Source organism: Triticum aestivum, chromosome 3A (assembly GCF_018294505.1).
Source record: "Triticum aestivum cultivar Chinese Spring chromosome 3A, IWGSC CS RefSeq v2.1, whole genome shotgun sequence".
Classification (NCBI taxonomy): domain Eukaryota; kingdom Viridiplantae; phylum Streptophyta; class Magnoliopsida; order Poales; family Poaceae; genus Triticum; species Triticum aestivum.
Genome location: NC_057800.1, coordinates 52,248,579 through 52,267,688, shown reverse-complemented (window position 1 = coordinate 52,267,688; position 19,110 = coordinate 52,248,579). Strand labels below are relative to the sequence as shown.

The 19,110-nt window shown below is 46.6% G+C and overlaps 1 protein-coding gene across 1 annotated transcript; it reads left to right on the top strand.

The window, feature by feature from the left end:
* Positions 1-31: 31 nt before the first annotated feature.
* LOC123060193 (bidirectional sugar transporter SWEET6a-like) lies at positions 32-14,200 on the top strand. Its single transcript, XM_044482781.1, has 4 exons — positions 32-78; positions 13,649-13,805; positions 13,901-14,019; positions 14,119-14,200. The coding sequence occupies exons 1-4, from the start codon at positions 32-34 to the stop codon at positions 14,198-14,200; spliced, it is 405 nt and encodes a 134-aa protein (XP_044338716.1).
* The last annotated feature ends 4,910 nt before the right edge of the window (positions 14,201-19,110 follow it).

The window sequence follows — 19,110 nt, the reverse complement described above, 5'->3', positions numbered from 1 at the left end:
CCAGCCTGATACCGACTTTCATTGATAGGCCATGAAACATAGAGAATGGGAACTTGTTCGCACGTACCTCGACCGCAGGTCTGAGAATGACGAGTGTGCTTTCGCCCACAGCTTCTGTTGCTTAACCGGCTCGTGGTGTTTATGGTCCTGACCCGGTACAGCCGCTAAGCTCATTTTTCATTTCCAAGTGTTGTTACTAGCCTCGAGAGAGATGTTTCACAGGATTCACCTGCAACTGATAAACCAGGGGGATAATACCGAAATAGTCCTTTTTTTCTGATCATAGAGGAGCCGTATGAAGCTAAGGTTTCATGTACGGTTTTGCAATAGCGGTGGGAGCTGTGATGTTATTATCGACTATGATTATCTAACAGTTCAAGTACAGTTGATATAGTTGAAGCACAGCCAAAATATGGTTTTTTTATGGAATCTTTGGCGTCATCCTATAGGCTTTCTAGTTTTTAGAATTTCTTCTTTGGCCGAATGTGAAAGATTACCCAGAGGGGGAATTAGTTGCAGGTTATCAAACCGAATATTCCGGTATCAAATATGGTTTCTTTTATCTTGTTTCTTACTTATCGTTATTAGTTTCCTCTTTATTTGTAACAGTTCTTTACTTAGGCAGGTGGAATTTCTCTATTCCCTACATATCCACGATTCTCCCAGTGTAGGAATCACACTAGTTATCTTGACCTTGATTCGGTCAAGCAGTTTTTCCTTACTATACTCCAGTACGAACAGGAAAAGAATCTGTGTACTCAACGGTGCATTAGTAATTATCTGGGATTTATTTTGCTCTTTAAAGCAAAACGGTGTCTTGACTCTCAAGAATAGTGCGTGTTAATATCCATGTAGATAAAGATAGAGATAGCAACGAACTGGATGCATAGTAAAACAAAAAACTTGTGACTTGTTCTCATAGGCTAACTAACCAAATCATAGGATCTAACACGAGACCGGATAAACACCGCGCCCCCGCCGCGTCTATCTATATAAGCTAATCCCTCGACCTCAACCGACTCCCAAATCTCAATTGCTTTGGCTCTCTCTCTCCCTCCCTTTCGCCGCGTGTGTCGTCCAATCCAAACCAATCCCAAGTCCCCACCCGCTCGCGGCGAGCAAAGCAAGATGATTTTGTAACGCCCTCGATGCGGCTATATCTCCCACGTGTCGAAGCACGACTTAGAGGCATAACCGCATTGAAAGCAATGTCGCAAGTGAGGTAATCTTCACACAACCCATGTAATACATAAGGGAAAGAGATACATAGTTGGCTTACAATCGCCACTTCACACAATTACATGAATAAAGCATTACATCATCCAGATACAATCAAGGTCCGACTACGGAACCAAAATAAAAGAAGAACCCCAAATGCGACAAAGGTCCCCGATCGACCCCAACTGGGCTCCACTACTGATCAACTAGAACGAAACAACATAAAGGACAAGATCTTCATCGAGCTCCTCCTGAGCTTGGTTGCGTCAACTGCACGGAACTCATCGGCACCTGCAAACTGGTTTTGGAAGTATCTGTGAGCCACAGGGACTCAGCAATCTCGCACCCGCGAGATCAAGACTATTTAAGCTTATAGGAAGGATGGAGTAATGAGGTGGAGCTGCAGCAAGCGACTAGCATATATGGTGGCTAACATGCGCAAATGAGAGCGAGAAGAGAAGGCAAGGCACGGTCGATAAAAGTATGATCAAGAAGTGATCCTATAGCAACCTACGTCAAGCATAACTCCAACACCGTGTTCACTTCCCGGACTCCGCCGGAAAGAGACCATCACGGTTACACACACGGTTGATGTATTTTAATTAAGGTCAACTTCGGGTTTTCTACAACCGGACGTTAACAAATTCCCATCTGCCCATAACCGCGGGCACGGCTTTCGAAAGTTAATACCCTGCAGGGGTGTCCCAACTTAGCCCATGACAAGCTCTCACGGTCAACGAAGGAATAGACCTCCACCCGAGACACTCCGATCAGACTCGGTATCCCGGTACAACAAGACATTTCGACAGGGTAAAACTAAACCAGCAACACCGCCCGAATGTGCCGACAAATCCCGATAGGAGCTGCACATATCTCTTTCTCAGGGCACACTCAGATAGGTCAAGCTACGAGTAGAACCAACCCTCAAGTTTCCCCGAGGTGGCCCCGCAGGCTGCCCAGTTCGGACCAACACTCAGAGGAGCACTGGCCCGGGGGGGGGGGGTAAAATAATGATGACCCTTGAGTCCGCGAACCCAAGGGAAAAAAAGGCTAGGTGGCAAATGGTAAAACCAATGTTGGGCATTGCTGGAAGAGCTTTACTTAAGGCGAACTGTCAAGGGGTTCCCATAATAGCCCAACCGCGTAAGGAACGCAAAATCCGGGAACATAACACCGATATGACGGAAACTAGGGTGGCAAGAGTGGAACAAAACACCAGGCATAAGGCCGAGCCTTCCACCCTTTACCAAGTATATAGATGCATTAATTAAGTAAGATATATTGTGATATCCCAACAAGTAAACATGTTCCAACAAGGAACAACATCTCCATGTTCCAACAAGGAACAAACTTCAATCTTCACCTGCAACTAACAACGCTATAAGAGGGGCTGAGCAAAGCGGTAACATAGCCAATCAACGGTTTGCTAGGACATGGTGGGTTAGAGGTTTGACATGGCAATTTGGGAGGCTGACAAGCAAATGGTAGCATTGGCATGGCAAAAGAGCGAGCAAACTAGCATAGCAAAGATAGTAGTGATTTCGAGGGTATGATCATCTTGCCTGAAATCCCGCAAGGAAGAAGAACGAGTCCATGAAGAAGACAAACGGACGTAGTTGAACGGATCCTCACAAACGCGACGTTATCGGAACCAACCCGAAGAAGCAATCACCGGAAAAGAAGCACACAACATAGTAAACAACCAGCACATCAACATGGCATGATGCACAATCGAGTATGATGCATGTCCGGTTTAATGAAACATGGCATGGCAAAGTGCAACAAACAACACTACAAATTAAGTGGAGCTCAATACGCAACGAGTTGCATATTGATGAAACACCACGACACGTTATTTAGTTTGATCTCGTTTATGTACTCAACAATATTAAATGTTGGTTAACATGGCAAGAGGGTGAAGCACAACGAAACTACCTATCTAGGCAAGTTTAAATGAGGTAACTCCCCATATGCATATTTTAGATTAGGTCCTGTTCTGCCCTAAACACAATTTTAGGGTTGTTAAACATGCAAATAAAGGTCACCATGTTAAACTAGGCAAAATTCTACCCCATTTACATATAAAGTTTATTTAATTCGGAGCTGCGGTTATTTAGTTATGAAATAAAGCATTTTAGCATGGCATAGGAGCAAATTAATGCAAACAGCATTTTTATCATCTCAAACATAGATGAAAGTTGGATATTATTAATCTACACAAAATTTTGAGCAAGTTTCATATATAACTTATTTTAAACCGATGCATGGTTAATTAGATATTAAATGCATGAAGTGCAAGGGTTTTCCTGTAAAACTGCAATACCCTGGAAAAATAGACAAAATCACAGATCTAAAAAAAACTACACTGGGCCGAAACAGAGGCTAGTCCAACATGCACAGGGTAGAGGGATTGGAGGGGAATCTGCTCACTTCGGCCCAAGGCCCAGATTTGTTGAGAGGGAGGCCGGTTTGAAGGGGAGGCAGAGGTGGGCGCTGGATCTGGCTTGACGCCAGGGAGTGGGCGACGTGGAGAGGGGCCGGCTCGGGAGGAGCTGGGCCTCGGGCGAGAAGACCCAGGCGCGGGCGACGTGGATCTCATCCACGCTGGCGCTAGGACAAGTCAACGAGGGGCGACGCTGGAACCGGCGTTCTTGAAGCAGGGGACGCAGTGGTCGACGGCTGCGGCCGGGCTTGGCGACGCGGGCGGCGGGAACGGCTGCCGGCGACGTGGGGCTTGGGCGCGACGCCGGAGAGGAGGCAGCTGCGGTACTTGGCGCGGCGGTGCGGGATGGCAAGGGAGGCCGGTTCCAAGGCGGAAGAGGCGCGATGCAGATGGGGCACCGGGGCGCTGACGAGGCATCCTGCTGGTGGTGCTCAACGACGGAGGGAGCTCTGGTGAAGCTGCTACTTGCGGGGCTGCAGGGCTGTGGCTGCGGGCACCTATGAAGCGCAGAGAGAGAGAGACAGACGAGGTGAGCCGCGGGAACAAGAGTGATGATGAAGGAGAAGGAAGCAAGGGCAGTGCGGGGCACTCATCTGCTCGTCGGGGACTCGCCGGAGCGGCGAGGCAAGGTCGGGGCCGACAGGGAGGCGGCGCCACGGAGCTGCTAGTGGCGGAGGAGCTCGAGCATGAGCTCCTGCTCGGGGAAGACGACGGGAGCGAGGAGTCCCGCATGTGCTCGGCGAGGCGGGAGGCGTTCAGCGCGGGTGCAGAGATGGGGGCGATTTGGAGGAGCTGGTTGCCGGCGGCGGCGGCGCGAAGGAAGGCGGGAGGAGCAGGCCGCGGAGGCCTCGGGCGGCTGCAGGGGCTTGGGCTCCTCCTTCCAGATCGAGGCAGGGAGGAGCTACGCTCTGGATTGGCCGGGCACGGAAGGCCGAGTGGAGTTTTGGTGGGAGAAACGAGGTGGAGAGACTGGCTGCGAGGGGATTTTTTTGATCGGGAGGATCTCGATGAGGAGGAGACAGGAAGAGTGTCGGCGCTCGGGAGGATCCCTAGAAATTAGGGATTTGGTCTGATTATATAGGCAGGGGACTAGGTAGGGACTAATCCGGTCCGTCCGATTACAATCGGGCGGTCGTAAATAAATAGGTTAGATAGCCCGAATAATAAAACGAAGATATTTTGCAGATGTTTGGGGATGATCCGGACACAGCGGTAACGACTGTCCGAGTCGGGTCCGGGACAGCTTTCGGGCGCTCGCGTGAGGGGTTCGATGCACTGTGCAGAGAGGGTTTCGGACCGCGCGATCGCATCGGGCAACTCCGGAAGCGAAGAGGGGAAGGAGGATGGACTAGGTGGGCTGTGCAGACGGTCTCGAGCTGGGAGAAGAGAAGAGAGGGAGGCCCGGCGACTGTTTCCGGAGACCGAAAACGTCCGACGTTAGACCGGCTACTATTGCCGCTATATTTATCCGTTGGGACGTCAAACGGACTCCAAATGCGATGAAACTTGGCAGGCGGTCTACTGACAACAAAACGACACCGCATGCCAACTTTCAACCCATTCCGAGAACATTTTCCGGCCACTAATAAAATAATATTTCGGACGTGCCGCGGGCGCGTGCAAGTGTGGTTGGGCTCAGAACGGACAATGGAAGGAACGAGGAGACCGGGACGGATGCAAGTTTTGAAAACATGATGATGCAATGCACATGATGACATGATGAAATGCAACACGCAAGCCAATGACAAGACAACAACAACGAATAACTGAACGACACCTGGCACATCGGTCTCGGGGCGTTACAACACTCCACCACTATGAGAGGATCTCGTCCCGAGATCTAGAATGGCACCGGAGGGGCAACGGAAAAGAAAGAGAAGAGGTAAAACTAAGTTGCTTCTTTGACAAACGAGTGAGACCAAAGAACCTGGAAAATGTTAAACTAATTCGAGAAAAGAATAGAACGAAGGAGAACAAAGTCGAAAACACTCCGTTAGAAACTAGGGACAAAGAGCATTGCGAAACCTTGAGGTTGAAGGGAAGATATATATTGAAAACGCGCCGGTTAAGGAAGGGGATCAAGGAATACCAAATTCGAATAGCACTCCGGTTGAAAAGTGATACAAGACTAGATAAGATGAAAAGAACTTGAGCAGAGGACACGACGCTCTGGTTAAATGGATAAGCACGAAAAGAACATGATCTTTGACAAACGAGATGATGGGTTGAAAAGAGCAACATCACAATGACTCCGGAACGAAGGGAAACAAGATCTTGAGAGATCACAGATACAACAAATGCTAGAATGGAGTTGTTGAAAACCAACAACGAAAAGAATAATCTTGATATGGTCTTATGAAATACATCTCAAATTATGAGATGACAACCTGCCACTCACGGGAAGAAGAATTGGATTGATATGAACGAGGAGACGAGAAACTTATTTCACCGGGAGGATAATGAAGTACTTGGATCATTTACAAGCACCATAAATGGCAACAATCCTTAGGGAAGGCTTTAGGTGAAATCTATACCAAGATAACTCCAATGAAGAGATTGACGGTTGAAAAGATCTCTTGAACAAAGAGAAAAAGATGGATTTAAATATGTCACTCTTGAAAACTTGTGAATCACGAAGCAACGAAGGGGAATTATCAAGGACATAATACCACCTCCAAAGATACGGTAGAAAGAAATTGCACTCCGGATAGCAAGATGAAGAATGCTTGAACTCCTCAAAACAAAACATGTGTTGAGCACCATGTTTATTTTTGAGTATAGCTTGGCTGATCTTAACTTCAAGAGAAATCTTGAAGAACAATTGAAGAATGAAAAGAATCCTTTACGAACCACCATGTAGAGCCTCCATGAAGAACTCCGGTAATAAAAGGATGAAAAGAAAGAGAAATTGAAAACACAAGGTGAATCCTTGCAATGATTTAGATGGACCTCCGTGATAATTAGAGCTTGGAACTCCGGAAAAAAGAGAAGATGAAACAAATGAAACCGAGAATTTTAAGGGCCTCCGGAATAAAGAATTAATCACTTGGATGAACAAGAATAAGAATTATGTTATGCTTATCCTTCACCAATTAAATTGATGACAATCAACGGATTTGGCATACTACTTATTCTCGTAGAAAGGATTAAAAGAGATATGGCGTAAACTTGAGAAGGTCTTCAACGAACCACCGGTAGGATTGGAACAACAAATGAATTGATATGATGAACAAGGAAGAGAGATCTTGAAAGAACCACCATAGGAATTGAAAATGATCGAAGTAGGGATGCATCACCGGTAAGAATTAGCAAATGAACGAAGGTGCTTGAGACAAACTAGATACATGAGAACAAAGAGATCAAGAACTGATTAGAGGATATTCGATAGATGCACCGGCAAGATAGGAGAATGATAACTGACGGCCGAGAATGAATAAACCTGAATTGATGGACTCCGGATGACAAACTGAGAAGACTCTTGAATATCTCCTGATGGGTGAAAAAAGATTCTCACAATCGAAACAATTATGAGAGGATGGCAACAAGCTAGCACCATGAATCTTGAAGAGAATAGAGCAAGATTAGAGAAACTCTTCTTCGGTCTTCAAATGATGAGAAAGACAACGAGAAACACCACCAAGAATTATTGAGGCACACCGGAAGAATCAAAAGCGAAGAGGTTGAGCCAACTGTGAAAAGAATTTGAAAGATCTTGGAGAAAAGCATTTGACTGATGATAACTCATTCTTACGTCAAACTTCGAAAAGAATTTTAAGGACATCTCCGAGAGAATTAGAAGAGTCAGGTAAGATCCTGGGAAAAGACCTGTGGGTTAGGGCCCACTGAAAAGATACACCGTAGAACGATTTCAAAGAGAGATTGCACCGGTTGAATTTAAATGGCTTGAATGAGATAACGTCCTTGAAAGAGCTTGAACGAAAGCAGAGTGTAAGCATGAATCTTCGGGATTTCTTGAGCACTCCGGAACAATTGAATAGCAAGAGGTGGATGATTATGAGGTGCAACGGTATGAGAAATACATTGAAATACGGAAAAGAATATGATCAACACCGAAAGCTTGAATTGGTTCCACCGGAGAAGAAAAAGAATGAAGAATGATGAACTAGAAACTTCGTTAGCATCTTCATGAGCATCACCGGATAAGAAAATTGACGAAAAGGAATGGAGATGCTTTCCATCAATAAAGGATACTTGGATAAGAAATCTGAATCCTTGGAGAAAAACAAAGGGAGGGAGGGTGGGAAAAACAAAGGCAACTTGGAGACGGATGAAACAAACACCGTTGAGAAGAAGGGATAAATGATCTTGCAAATGTTGACGTGAACGGATCCACTTGAGGAGAGACACACCGGTTGAAAAGGATTGACATGACAATCTCGATTGTCGAGAAGGATTGGTATTCACATCGGAGTATGAGAACACCATTTCGGAAAGGTATGGAATCAACACTTGACATTGAAGCAACTCGAATACCACAACTCAAAACAAAAACAAAGGACTGGCTTGCGAATAAGCCGGAACAAACATATGATAGAGATTTCGTCCGAAGTTTTCGTGGTGGGGCCTACACGGGCTCGATCGTACAGCACCATCATGTACAAGGCAGTGCACATGACATACGAAGTGTCCCCGAGTCGGCATAGCCAAGGACTCTTTAAGACACAACGAGACCACTGTAAAACGACCGTGAATAGGCGGACCACTAGACGTCGAACCCCAATTTCATATCATACATCCGTCGGAAAGATATCCTAAGAGCTACTTGAATTCCCACCTATGAAACTCCCGAAATTTTCCGGTTATGCAATCAGGTGTTGGGGATACAGGGGAAGCATAATATCTCACCCAAACTAACAAATCCTACATCCAGCTGTATCCATCCTTTAACACATAACCAAGAAACCTTCGGAAATCGTCTACCTCAACCTTCGAAAAGCATCCGTTATACAAGTTATGGCAATACTCCCGTACTCACCTCAGTACTGGGTTATCGGGGTTATCTCACCAACAACTGCATAAAAGAGATTTTCGATGTCGGCGTACTAAACTCAGGTATTCCAGAACTGCAACGATAAAATTATGGCGACAACACCTCAGAGCTCAACTCCCCGGGACACTTCCACTAAACCCCTGACAGGAGGCACCAAGACAATGTTCTCATCATAAAACCATCGGAACGATTCCAAGATACCCGCGTGATCCTAAAAAAAATTTAGTGAAATTTGAGAAGAGAAGAGTCAAAACTCTACGTCAGGATGCCTTACCAGAGCGATGAAGAGACTGGGGAGTAAAAAGAATTCCTAACTCTCCGATATATAATCCTAAATGACTCAAAACATTTTTTCTAGACACAACTCGGCCGCTAAAAATGATCAAGCAGTGGGGCTCCTAAGGTCGGGGAAGGCTCTGATTACCAACTTGTAACGCCCTCGATGCGGCTATATCTCCCACGTGTCGAAGCACGACTTAGAGGCATAACCGCATTGAAAGCAATGTCGCAAGTGAGGTAATCTTCACACAACCCATGTAATACATAAGGGAAAGAGATACATAGTTGGCTTACAATCGCCACTTCACACAATTACATGAATAAAGCATTACATCATCCAGATACAATCAAGGTCCGACTACGGAACCAAAATAAAAGAAGAACCCCAAATGCGACAAAGGTCCCCGATCGACCCCAACTGGGCTCCACTACTGATCAACTAGAACGAAACAACACAAAGGGCAAGATCTTCATCGAGCTCCTCCTGAGCTTGGTTGCGTCACTGCCGGTACAAGGCACCTGCAAACTGGTTTTGGAAGTATCTGTGAGCCACGGGGACTCAGCAATCTCGCACCCGCGAGATCAAGACTATTTAAGCTTATAGGAAGGATGGAGTAATGAGGTGGAGCTGCAGCAAGCGACTAGCATATATGGTGGCTAACATCGCAAATGAGAGCGAGAAGAGAAGGCAAAGCACGGTCGATAAAAGTATGATCAAGAAGTGATCCTATAGCAACCTACGTCAAGCATAACTCCAACACCGTGTTCACTTCCCGGACTCCGCCGGAAAGAGACCATCACGGTTACACACACGGTTGATGTATTTTAATTAAGGTCAACTTCGGGTTTTCTACAACCGGACGTTAACAAATTCCCATCTGCCCATAACCGCGGGCACGGCTTTCGAAAGTTCAAATCCCTGCAGGGGTGTCCCAACTTAGCCCATGACAAGCTCTCACGGTCAACGAAGGAATAGACCTCCACCCGAGACACTCCGATCAGACTCGGTATCCCGGTACAACAAGACATTTCGACAGGGTAAAACTAAACCAGCAACACCGCCCGAATGTGCCGACAAATCCCGATAGGAGCTGCACATATCTCTTTCTCAGGGCACACTCAGATAGGTCAAGCTACGAGTAAAACCAACCCTCAAGTTTCCCCGAGGTGGCCCCGCAGGCTGCCCAGTTCGGACCAACACTCAGAGGAGCACTGGCCCGGGGGGGGGGTTAAAATAATGATGACCCTTGAGTCCGCGAACCCAAGGGAAAGAAAAGGCTAGGTGGCAAATGGTAAAACCAATGTTGGGCATTGCTGGAAGAGCTTTACTTAAGGCGAACTGTCAAGGGGTTCCCATTATAGCCCAACCGCGTAAGGAACGCAAAATCCGGGAACATAACACCGATATGACGGAAACTAGGGCGGCAAGAGTGGAACAAAACACCAGGCATAAGGCCGAGCCTTCCACCCTTTACCAAGTATATAGATGCATTAATTAAGTAAGATATATTGTGATATCCCAACAAGTAAACATGTTCCAACAAGGAACAACATCTCCATGTTCCAACAAGGAACAAACTTCAATCTTCACCTGCAACTAACAACGCTATAAGAGGGGCTGAGCAAAGCGGTAACATAGCCAATCAACGGTTTGCTAGGACATGGTGGGTTAGAGGTTTGACATGGCAATTTGGGAGGCTGACAAGCAAATGGTAGGCATCGTAGCATTGGCATGGCAAAAGAGCGAGCAAACTAGCATAGCAAAGATAGTAGTGATTTCGAGGGTATGATCATCTTGCCTGAAATCCCGCAAGGAAGAAGAACGAGTCCATGAAGAAGACAAACGGACGTAGTTGAACGGATCCTCACAAACGCGACGTTATCGGAACCAACCCGAAGAAGCAATCACCGGAAAAGAAGCACACAACATAGTAAACAACCAGCACATCAACATGGCATGATGCACAATCGAGTATGATGCATGTCCGGTTTAATGAAACATGGCATGGCAAAGTGCAACAAACAACACTACAAATTAAGTGGAGCTCAATACGCAACGAGTTGCATATTGATGAAACACCACGACACGTTATTTAGTTTGATCTCGTTTATGTACTCAACAATATTAAATGTTGGTTAACATCGCAAGAGGGTGAAGCACAACGAAACTACCTATCTAGGCAAGTTTAAATGAGGCCGGAAGTAACGAACAATAATTCCGGAAACTCCCCATATGCATATTTTAGATTAGGTCCTGTTCTGCCCTAAACACAATTTTAGGGTTGTTAAACATGCAAATAAAGGTCACCATGTTAAACTAGGCAAAATTCTACCCCATTTACATATAAAGTTTATTTAATTCGGAGCTACGGTTATTTAGTTATGAAATAAAGCATTTTAGCATGGCATAGGAGCAAATTAATGCAAACAGCATTTTTATCATCTCAAACATAGATGAAAGTTGGATATTATTAATCTACACAAAATTTTGAGCAAGTTTCATATATAACTTATTTTAAACCGATGCATGGTTAATAAGATATTAAATGCATGAAGTGCAAGGGTTTTCCTGTAAAACTGCAATACCCTGGAAAAATAGACAAAATCACAGATCTAAAAAAAACTACACTGGGCCGAAACAGAGGCTAGCCCAACATGCACAGGGTAGAGGGATTGGAGGGGAATCTGCTCACTTCGGCCCAAGGCCCAGATCTGTTGAGAGGGAGGCCGGTTTGAAGGGGAGGCAGAGGTGGGCGCTGGATCTGTCTTGACGCCAGGGAGTGGGCGACGTGGAGAGGGGCCGGCTCGGGAGGAGCTGGGCCTCGGGCGAGAAGACCCAGGCGCGGGCGACGTGGATCTCATCCACGCTGGCGCTAGGACAAGTCAACGAGGGGCGACGCTGGAACCGGCGTTCTTGAAGCAGGGGACGCAGTGGTCGACGGCTGCGGCCGGGCTTGGCGACGCGGGCGGCGGGAATGGCTGCCGGCGACGTGGGGCTTGGGCGCGACGCCAGAGAGGAGGCAGCTGCGGTACTTGGCGCGGCGGTGCGGGATGGCAAGGGAGGCCGTTTCCAAGGCGGAAGAGGCGCGATGCAGATGGGGCACCGGGGCGCTGACGAGGCGTCCTGCTGGTGGTGCTCAACGACGGAGGGAGCTCCGGTGAAGCTGCTGCTTGCGGGGCTGCAGGGCTGTGGCTGCGGGCACCTATGAAGCGCAGAGAGAGAGAGACAGACGAGGTGAGCCGCGGGAAGAAGAGTGATGACGAAGGAGAAGGAAGCAAGGGCAGTGCGGGGCACTCATCTGCTCGTCGGGGACTCGCCGGAGCGGCGAGGCAAGGTCGGGGCCGACAGGGAGGCGGCACCGCGGAGCTGCTAGTGGCGGAGGAGCTCGGGCATGAGCTCCTGCTCGGGGAAGACGACGGGAGCGAGGAGTCCCGCATGTGCTCGGCGGGGCGGGAGGCGTTCAGCGCGGGTGCAGAGATGGGGGCGATTTGGAGGAGCTGGTTGCCGGCGGCGGCGGCGCGAAGGAAGGCGGGAGGAGCAGGCCGCGGAGGCCTCGGGTGGCTGCAGGGGCTTGGGCTCCTCCTTCCAGATCGAGGCAGGGAGGAGCTACGCTCTGGATTGGCCGGGCACGGAAGGCCGAGTGGAGTTTTGGTGGGAGAAACGAGGTGGAGAGACTGGCTGCGAGGGGATTTTTTGATCGGGAGGATCTCGATGAGGAGGAGACAGGAAGAGTGTCGGCGCTCGGGAGGATCCCTAGAAATTAGGGATTTGGTCTGATTATATAGGCAGGGGACTAGGTAGGGACTAATCCGGTCCGTCCGATTACAATCGGGCGGTCGTAAATAAATAGGTTAGATAGCCCAATAATAAAACGAAGATATTTTGCAGATGTTTGGGGATGATCCGGACACAGCGGTAACGACTGTCCGAGTCGGGTCCGGGACAGCTTTCGGGCGCTCGCGTGAGGGGTTCGATGCACTGTGCAGAGAGGGTTTCGGACCGCGCGATCGCATCGGGCAACTCCGGAAGCGAAGAGGGGAAGGAGGATGGACTAGGTGGGCTGTGCAGACGGTCTCGAGCTGGGAGAAGAGAAGAGAGGGAGGCCCGTCGACTGTTTCCGGAGACCGAAAACGTCCGACGTTAGACCGGCTACTATTGCCGCTATATTTATCCGTTGGGACGTCAAACGGACTCCGAATGCGATGAAACTTGGCAGGCGGTCTACTGACAACAAAACGACACCGCATGCCAACTTTCAACCCATTCCGAGAACATTTTCCGGCCACTAATAAAATAATATTTCGGATGTGCCGTGGGCGCGTGCAAGTGTGGTTGGGCTCAGAACGGACAATGGAAGGAACGAGGAGACCGGGACGGATGCAAGTTTTGAAAACATGATGATGCAATGCACATGATGACATGATGAAATGCAACACGCAAACCAATGACAAGACAACAACAACGAATAACTGAACGACACCTGGCACATCGGTCTCGGGGCGTTACAGATTTCCCCGGACGCGGCCCGCAACGTCGTCGGCAATGTCATCTCCTTCGGCCTCTTCCTCTCCCCTGTGTAAGCCACCGCCGCCATCCCCCTCGTCCGCTTGTCTAGTCTACTCTGTATGGAAGGTGTTTGGTAATTAGGGTTTGATTCTGATGAGGGGGCGCTTGCTTTTTGCTTGTACATGTGCAGGCCGGCGTTCTGGCGGATCATCAAGAACAAGGACGTGGAGGAGTTCAAGTCGGACCCGTACCTAGCTACGCTGCTCAACTGCATGCTCTGGGTGTTCTACGGCATCCTCTGCGTTATATTCGGCTCGGCAATGTACGCCTCCCCGCTCACCATCATGGTACGTACCCATCGATCCCGCTCTTGATCCACGTGCATAGATGTCTTTTTAGACCTATATTGGTAGATGTTAGTGATATTGTGGGTTGCGTGCAGGGTAAAGTGATCAAGACCAAGAGCGTCGAGTACATGCCCTTCTTCCTGTCGCTGGTGAGCTTCCTCAACGGCGTCTGCTGGACGTCCTACGCTCTCATCAAATTCGACCTCTACGTCACGCTCAGTAATATCTCCATCTTCAGGTTCCAACCAAATCTTATATAACCTGAGAGTGTCTCTCTAACCGTGCCGGCTCTTGTCTTCGTTCGTGCACTGCAGATCCCCAATGGCCTCGGTGCGCTGTTCGTCCTCCTCCTCGCCTGCTACTACAGGCCGACCCCAAGAAGGAGAAGAGAGTAAAGCTCAAATATGATTGAAGGCTCCTGGCTCCTTGACTGCAATAACAAGTGCTAGCTACAGTAAGAACAAGGGAATCTAAAGACCGAGACTGAAAGAAAAGGCTAGGCTACTTCTATTCGTTATTCGTTTCCCATATGATTTTCCATATTTTACCATAAAAAATAGGATGTTTTTAGCCATTTATTGTTAGTACTGAAATCAGGCGTAAAGGATTTTACGGGGGGTAAAGAAGTTATTTCAACAACGTTCCTGTCATCAAATCCTGATTCAACAAAGCCATGCCAGCTGTGTTGGTCGTTCCTCCGATTCAAAGTTCTCTTGGATTCCAAAAAGCATCTCTACCCGCATACTGAAGTTGCTTAAATCTATTGAATTCCACTTCTGCACCTCTTTCTTGGGGCATAGGCGAACCTATAATTGATAGTAGAGCGTATGCTAAATCCCCAACCCTCATGATGCACTTCGTTTGATTCATTCCGCTTATTGTACCACTTAGAGCTTTCAAACCCTTTTCTTAGCGCCGCGGTAATATGTTGTTATTTAGAAATAGGAATGGTATGTTTAATAGCTCGCATATGTGTGTTTCAGATTCTATAGTACTCGGTTCTTCTGTTCGACGAGTTCTGATTTTCCTTCTTCGCTGGGGTCTACATACAAAAGAATGGAACACTCGACAGCTTCGATACTCAAATAACCAGCTCATTATGCTTAGGTTGGGTTAGGAAAACGAAGCTTTCCAAGGGACTAGTTCTTTCGCACATCTGTTTCTCCATCCGTTCTCTTCACATAAGAAGCCAGCCGCCTACTCCTACTATTGGGTCGGTTGGTCGGTCAAGTGAACCACGCCCAGCAGGTGGGTATGCCGATAAGATTCCTTTGTTCGACGTACGTCCATATGAAGCGAGCGCTTCAAAATGAGGCTATTATGCTGAAACTAGGGCTCCCTCTGGACGGGTAGAGCGAGGGGGGTAGCAAGCACTTGAAAAGGGATGGAAGGGTCTTAGAACTACTGAAACAGTAGTAGAACTGTTCCAAAATCAAAATAGGAGAGTGAAAAACAAAAAGAAGACCATTGGGCTGGGGAAGACTCCCTCAATCACTCTGCTGGGCGATGCTTCTTACTCTACCTTTCAATTCCTTTGCCTTTCTTCTTCTGATCGATCCAATGGTTCGGACTAGGACGCGTAAACCCCGAAGGGAGATTGACCCTACCTAAGTATTTTCTTAGATAGAAGTGGTTGGTCAAGTGTGAGTCACGCCGGGGCGGGTAGACCCACTTTTAATAGCAACGCTCAGATCAATGGAAAATGGAAGTTTCTAGAATTGCTGCTCTGTTCTGTTCAAGAAGTCTTTCTCCAGGGTTCGGTTCAGAAGGCGGGATGGAAGAGAGAGAATGGGCTCATCGTGCGACAAGGTCGATCGATCACTCAAACTGTTCGGTATCTCTACAATTGAGTGAGCTGTGTTGCGAAGGAAAATGATGAAATTGCTTACTTTTCACAGGCGTGGATTCTATCTTCGATTAGATAGTTTCCATGCTTTTGATAAAAAGATGGGTTGGTATCTGAATGAAAGTCGGTAAGCAATCAATCTAGTGCTGTCCTCGGCAGACCAGGAAATGTAATAAACTTTGGAGCCTCATCATTGGAAAGATTGACAACTTAACGGTCTGAAAAACTATTCAAAGAGTGACTTTAAGCCCCACTGGTTCGCTTTATTTTCAACGGACATTTCCTCCCTCGTCAGCAGCTTCATTACTTGCTAAGTCTGGAAGGGTAGTAAAATCACTCACAACAATCAATCTTTTCTTATGATACTGATACGATGCAAACGGTGACACCCCCTGATAATGTGTCCGTGCATTTGTGTCTGTCTTCCCTTAGATGTGAGGAATCGAATCTCTATTGAAATCTGGAATCACAAGGTATCCTTTCTTTAAAAACACATGAACGGGCACCCTGAATGAATAAGAAATCGCTGCTATAATAGAGAGTTGCCCTAGATCATACAATGTGGTTCTCTACTTTTGGCTGGCTGGCAGATCAGTGTATTTATACGAAAGAGTAGACAAAGGTTCTGACAGGGGTAACTACTACCAAGAAGCGAACTCAGAGAGATTAAGAGAGAGAAGTTAGCCGCAACCGATCATCGGAGGAAGCAGGCTTACAAGAAACTGATGGGACGATCGGAAGAAGAGAGTGATAACAGGTTTCTAGTTGACAACCTTCTGCATTTCTTATTGGGATAGATTTCATACATTCCTATCTCCTTTACCCTCCCATGAGGAAAAGCTGGTGTGATTAAGGTTATCTAAAGAAAAGCTCATAGTGTTATGCCTTGTAGCTTATTCCACTCTCTATAGTAGTTCCCTTCGATTAAACGCAGTGACGACAGTTTCAATCGGGTTGATGGACCCTTGGTTGTTTTTGTGATAAGTCGCTATTATCAAATAAATAGTCATTTCTTGCTCGATTCGAGAGGTGATTTCATTCCATAGTGACAATTCATGTTGAACGCGTCCTCCGGCATTTACGATTCTTCCTACAGAGGGCACTACTGGCAAAGAATAACCTTTCCACCCGGCGAGAAAAAGAGATAGAGGTTTGCACTTGGTCCTCTTGGTTAGGATGTAGAGGGGATCTATCAGCAATCCCGTCGTCTTCTTTCGGCTTTTTCCTCTGAATTTGATATACTTCAAAAACGAATCACTCTTTTCAGTATGAATGGCTCACTCTCCCATTCTTTCTGGCTAGGGCAGCAGCTAGACCCATATATTTTGATGGCGAGCATCGATCGAGATCCTTCGGTGAAAGCTAGAACCAACTCTGCGAGGAAAGCGGAAGCAAACAGTTATGATGTGGTTGATAGTGCTTTTAGGGATAACCTAAGTCGGTGTTACCCGACATAGTCAACGGGGTACCTTCATTCTTTAACAATTCCGGACATAGGAACAATGAGCTGTCTCCACGGCTTCTCTTCCAAACCAATATCGCAATGGATCTATCTTCAGCTTATTCTCGGTCATCGTGGAGAATCAGGGGAAGTGTAGACTATAAGTAGCCAATTTGCAATTCATTTCCTTGGCAATGACGAGTGATGGTATCTCGAAGCCATTCATCTTATCTCTGCAGCAGGCGATTCTTCACCGGACAAAAGATAAGGAAAAGACAAAGAAATCCCATGGGTAGTTTTTGGAAAAACCTATTCTGTAGGAGAGAGAGGCCTACCTATGAAAACTACTCTGTATCTTTTTCTTGGTTTAAGCAGTGCAGGAAATTTTCGGTCCTAAAAACAATGTGTCCCCATGATCATTTTACATCACGATATCTTTTTCTTCTGGTTATGCGTTTTCCTCTTCACTTTTCTTTTTTATTTATTTTATGGAATCGTCCGGGCAGAAACGGGGATAGTGATTGATGGCATAGAGCTTTGTTAGAAACCCCGTATCAAAATCATACCAAAAGAAAGTCTCGATTCGAGGAACGGAATACAGGTCCATGATAGAACACAGACCGGTAAGAGAAAGGAAAGTAAGCATAGTCTTCTTTGAACCGGAAGAACAATTTGATTTTCCGTCAACAAAGTAACGCTGTGCAAACTCATCTGATCCTTGTTTGGGATTTCTTCTTCATGTCACGAGCCGGAATCGAACCGGCGCTTTCCAGATGCATGGTCCGTATAGATACCTATCAGATCGCGACTTTGATTTCGCAGTTCAAGAGGAGACCTCCCTACATCTGCGGGCTGGCGGTCCTGCCGGCCAGCCAACACAAAATCCAATTAGAGTTTTCAATACAGAGCCTTAAATAGTTTTTCAATTCAATACGGAGCCTTAAATAGTTTTTCAATACAATACGGAGCCTTAAATAGTTTATAAATACAATACGGAGCCTATACTAGTCTAGTTCAATTAAAGATCAAATGGCGCAAAATAGTTTTCTTAGAAGGGAAAATTCCAAAATCGCATATAAAAAGACATCAAAAAATGCACATACATCGGTACCCGTGGAAAAGGCAAAAGCGGCTGGCCGCTAAAATAAGTTAAATGAAATAAAAAATACATCTGCATTTGATAATACATCTGCATTTGAGAAAAGTAATCTATATTTGCATTAGCAACAACGAAATAAGGAATCTGAGAATAAGGGTTTGGATTAGGGGGAGGAGGGGAATTTATTTCTTCTTCCAACTCCATTAAATTAGAACTCACACTTTCTACGCTCATAGCCGGCCCATTGACAGAATTTGGGTATGACGATGCTGGGTCAAATTCCACAAGCATTCCGTCCATTGAATCCAGAAAAAAAAGGATCCATCGTGATTCCCCATCTTTTTCAGCTCTGCTCCCAAACTAAAGAGAAAGGGAGACTTAGTTTTAGATCGGCGTTGGTTTTTCCAACGAAACGAATCCGTTTTGGATTGAGATTTCACATAAGCATTGCACAATGATCCGCATTAGGCGGGGAGCAGCAATGATACCGCTGCCCGGGAATAAGTACCTATCCCTCTACTACTTACGATAGAAAAGAGAAGAGAAGCAGGTGTTGAGAAATGAGAAGTGGGCTATATCCCCGGGGACTTTTTAAAAGCAGCTAAAAGGAAATGCTGCTTCCTTTCTATACGCTAATTCTTGCTTTGAAGAGATGTTCCAGACAAGGCATTCTTAAGTCCCACCTCACCTATATCCAACTTGAGGTATTCCATTGTTTCTAGTATAATAAGCAGGTTTAAGCCATGGAAGAGAAGACATGAGTCACTAAAGTGCTGTTAACTAGATCGCGAAAGATGTGCCAAAGAGGTTTTCCAGCACATGGAATAGCACTCGCAGGGGCATCCTGTCAGTCGCCGCCGACAAGTCGTAAGAGTTATATGCCGATCTATTGACAATATAGTTTAATGGGGCCATCTGA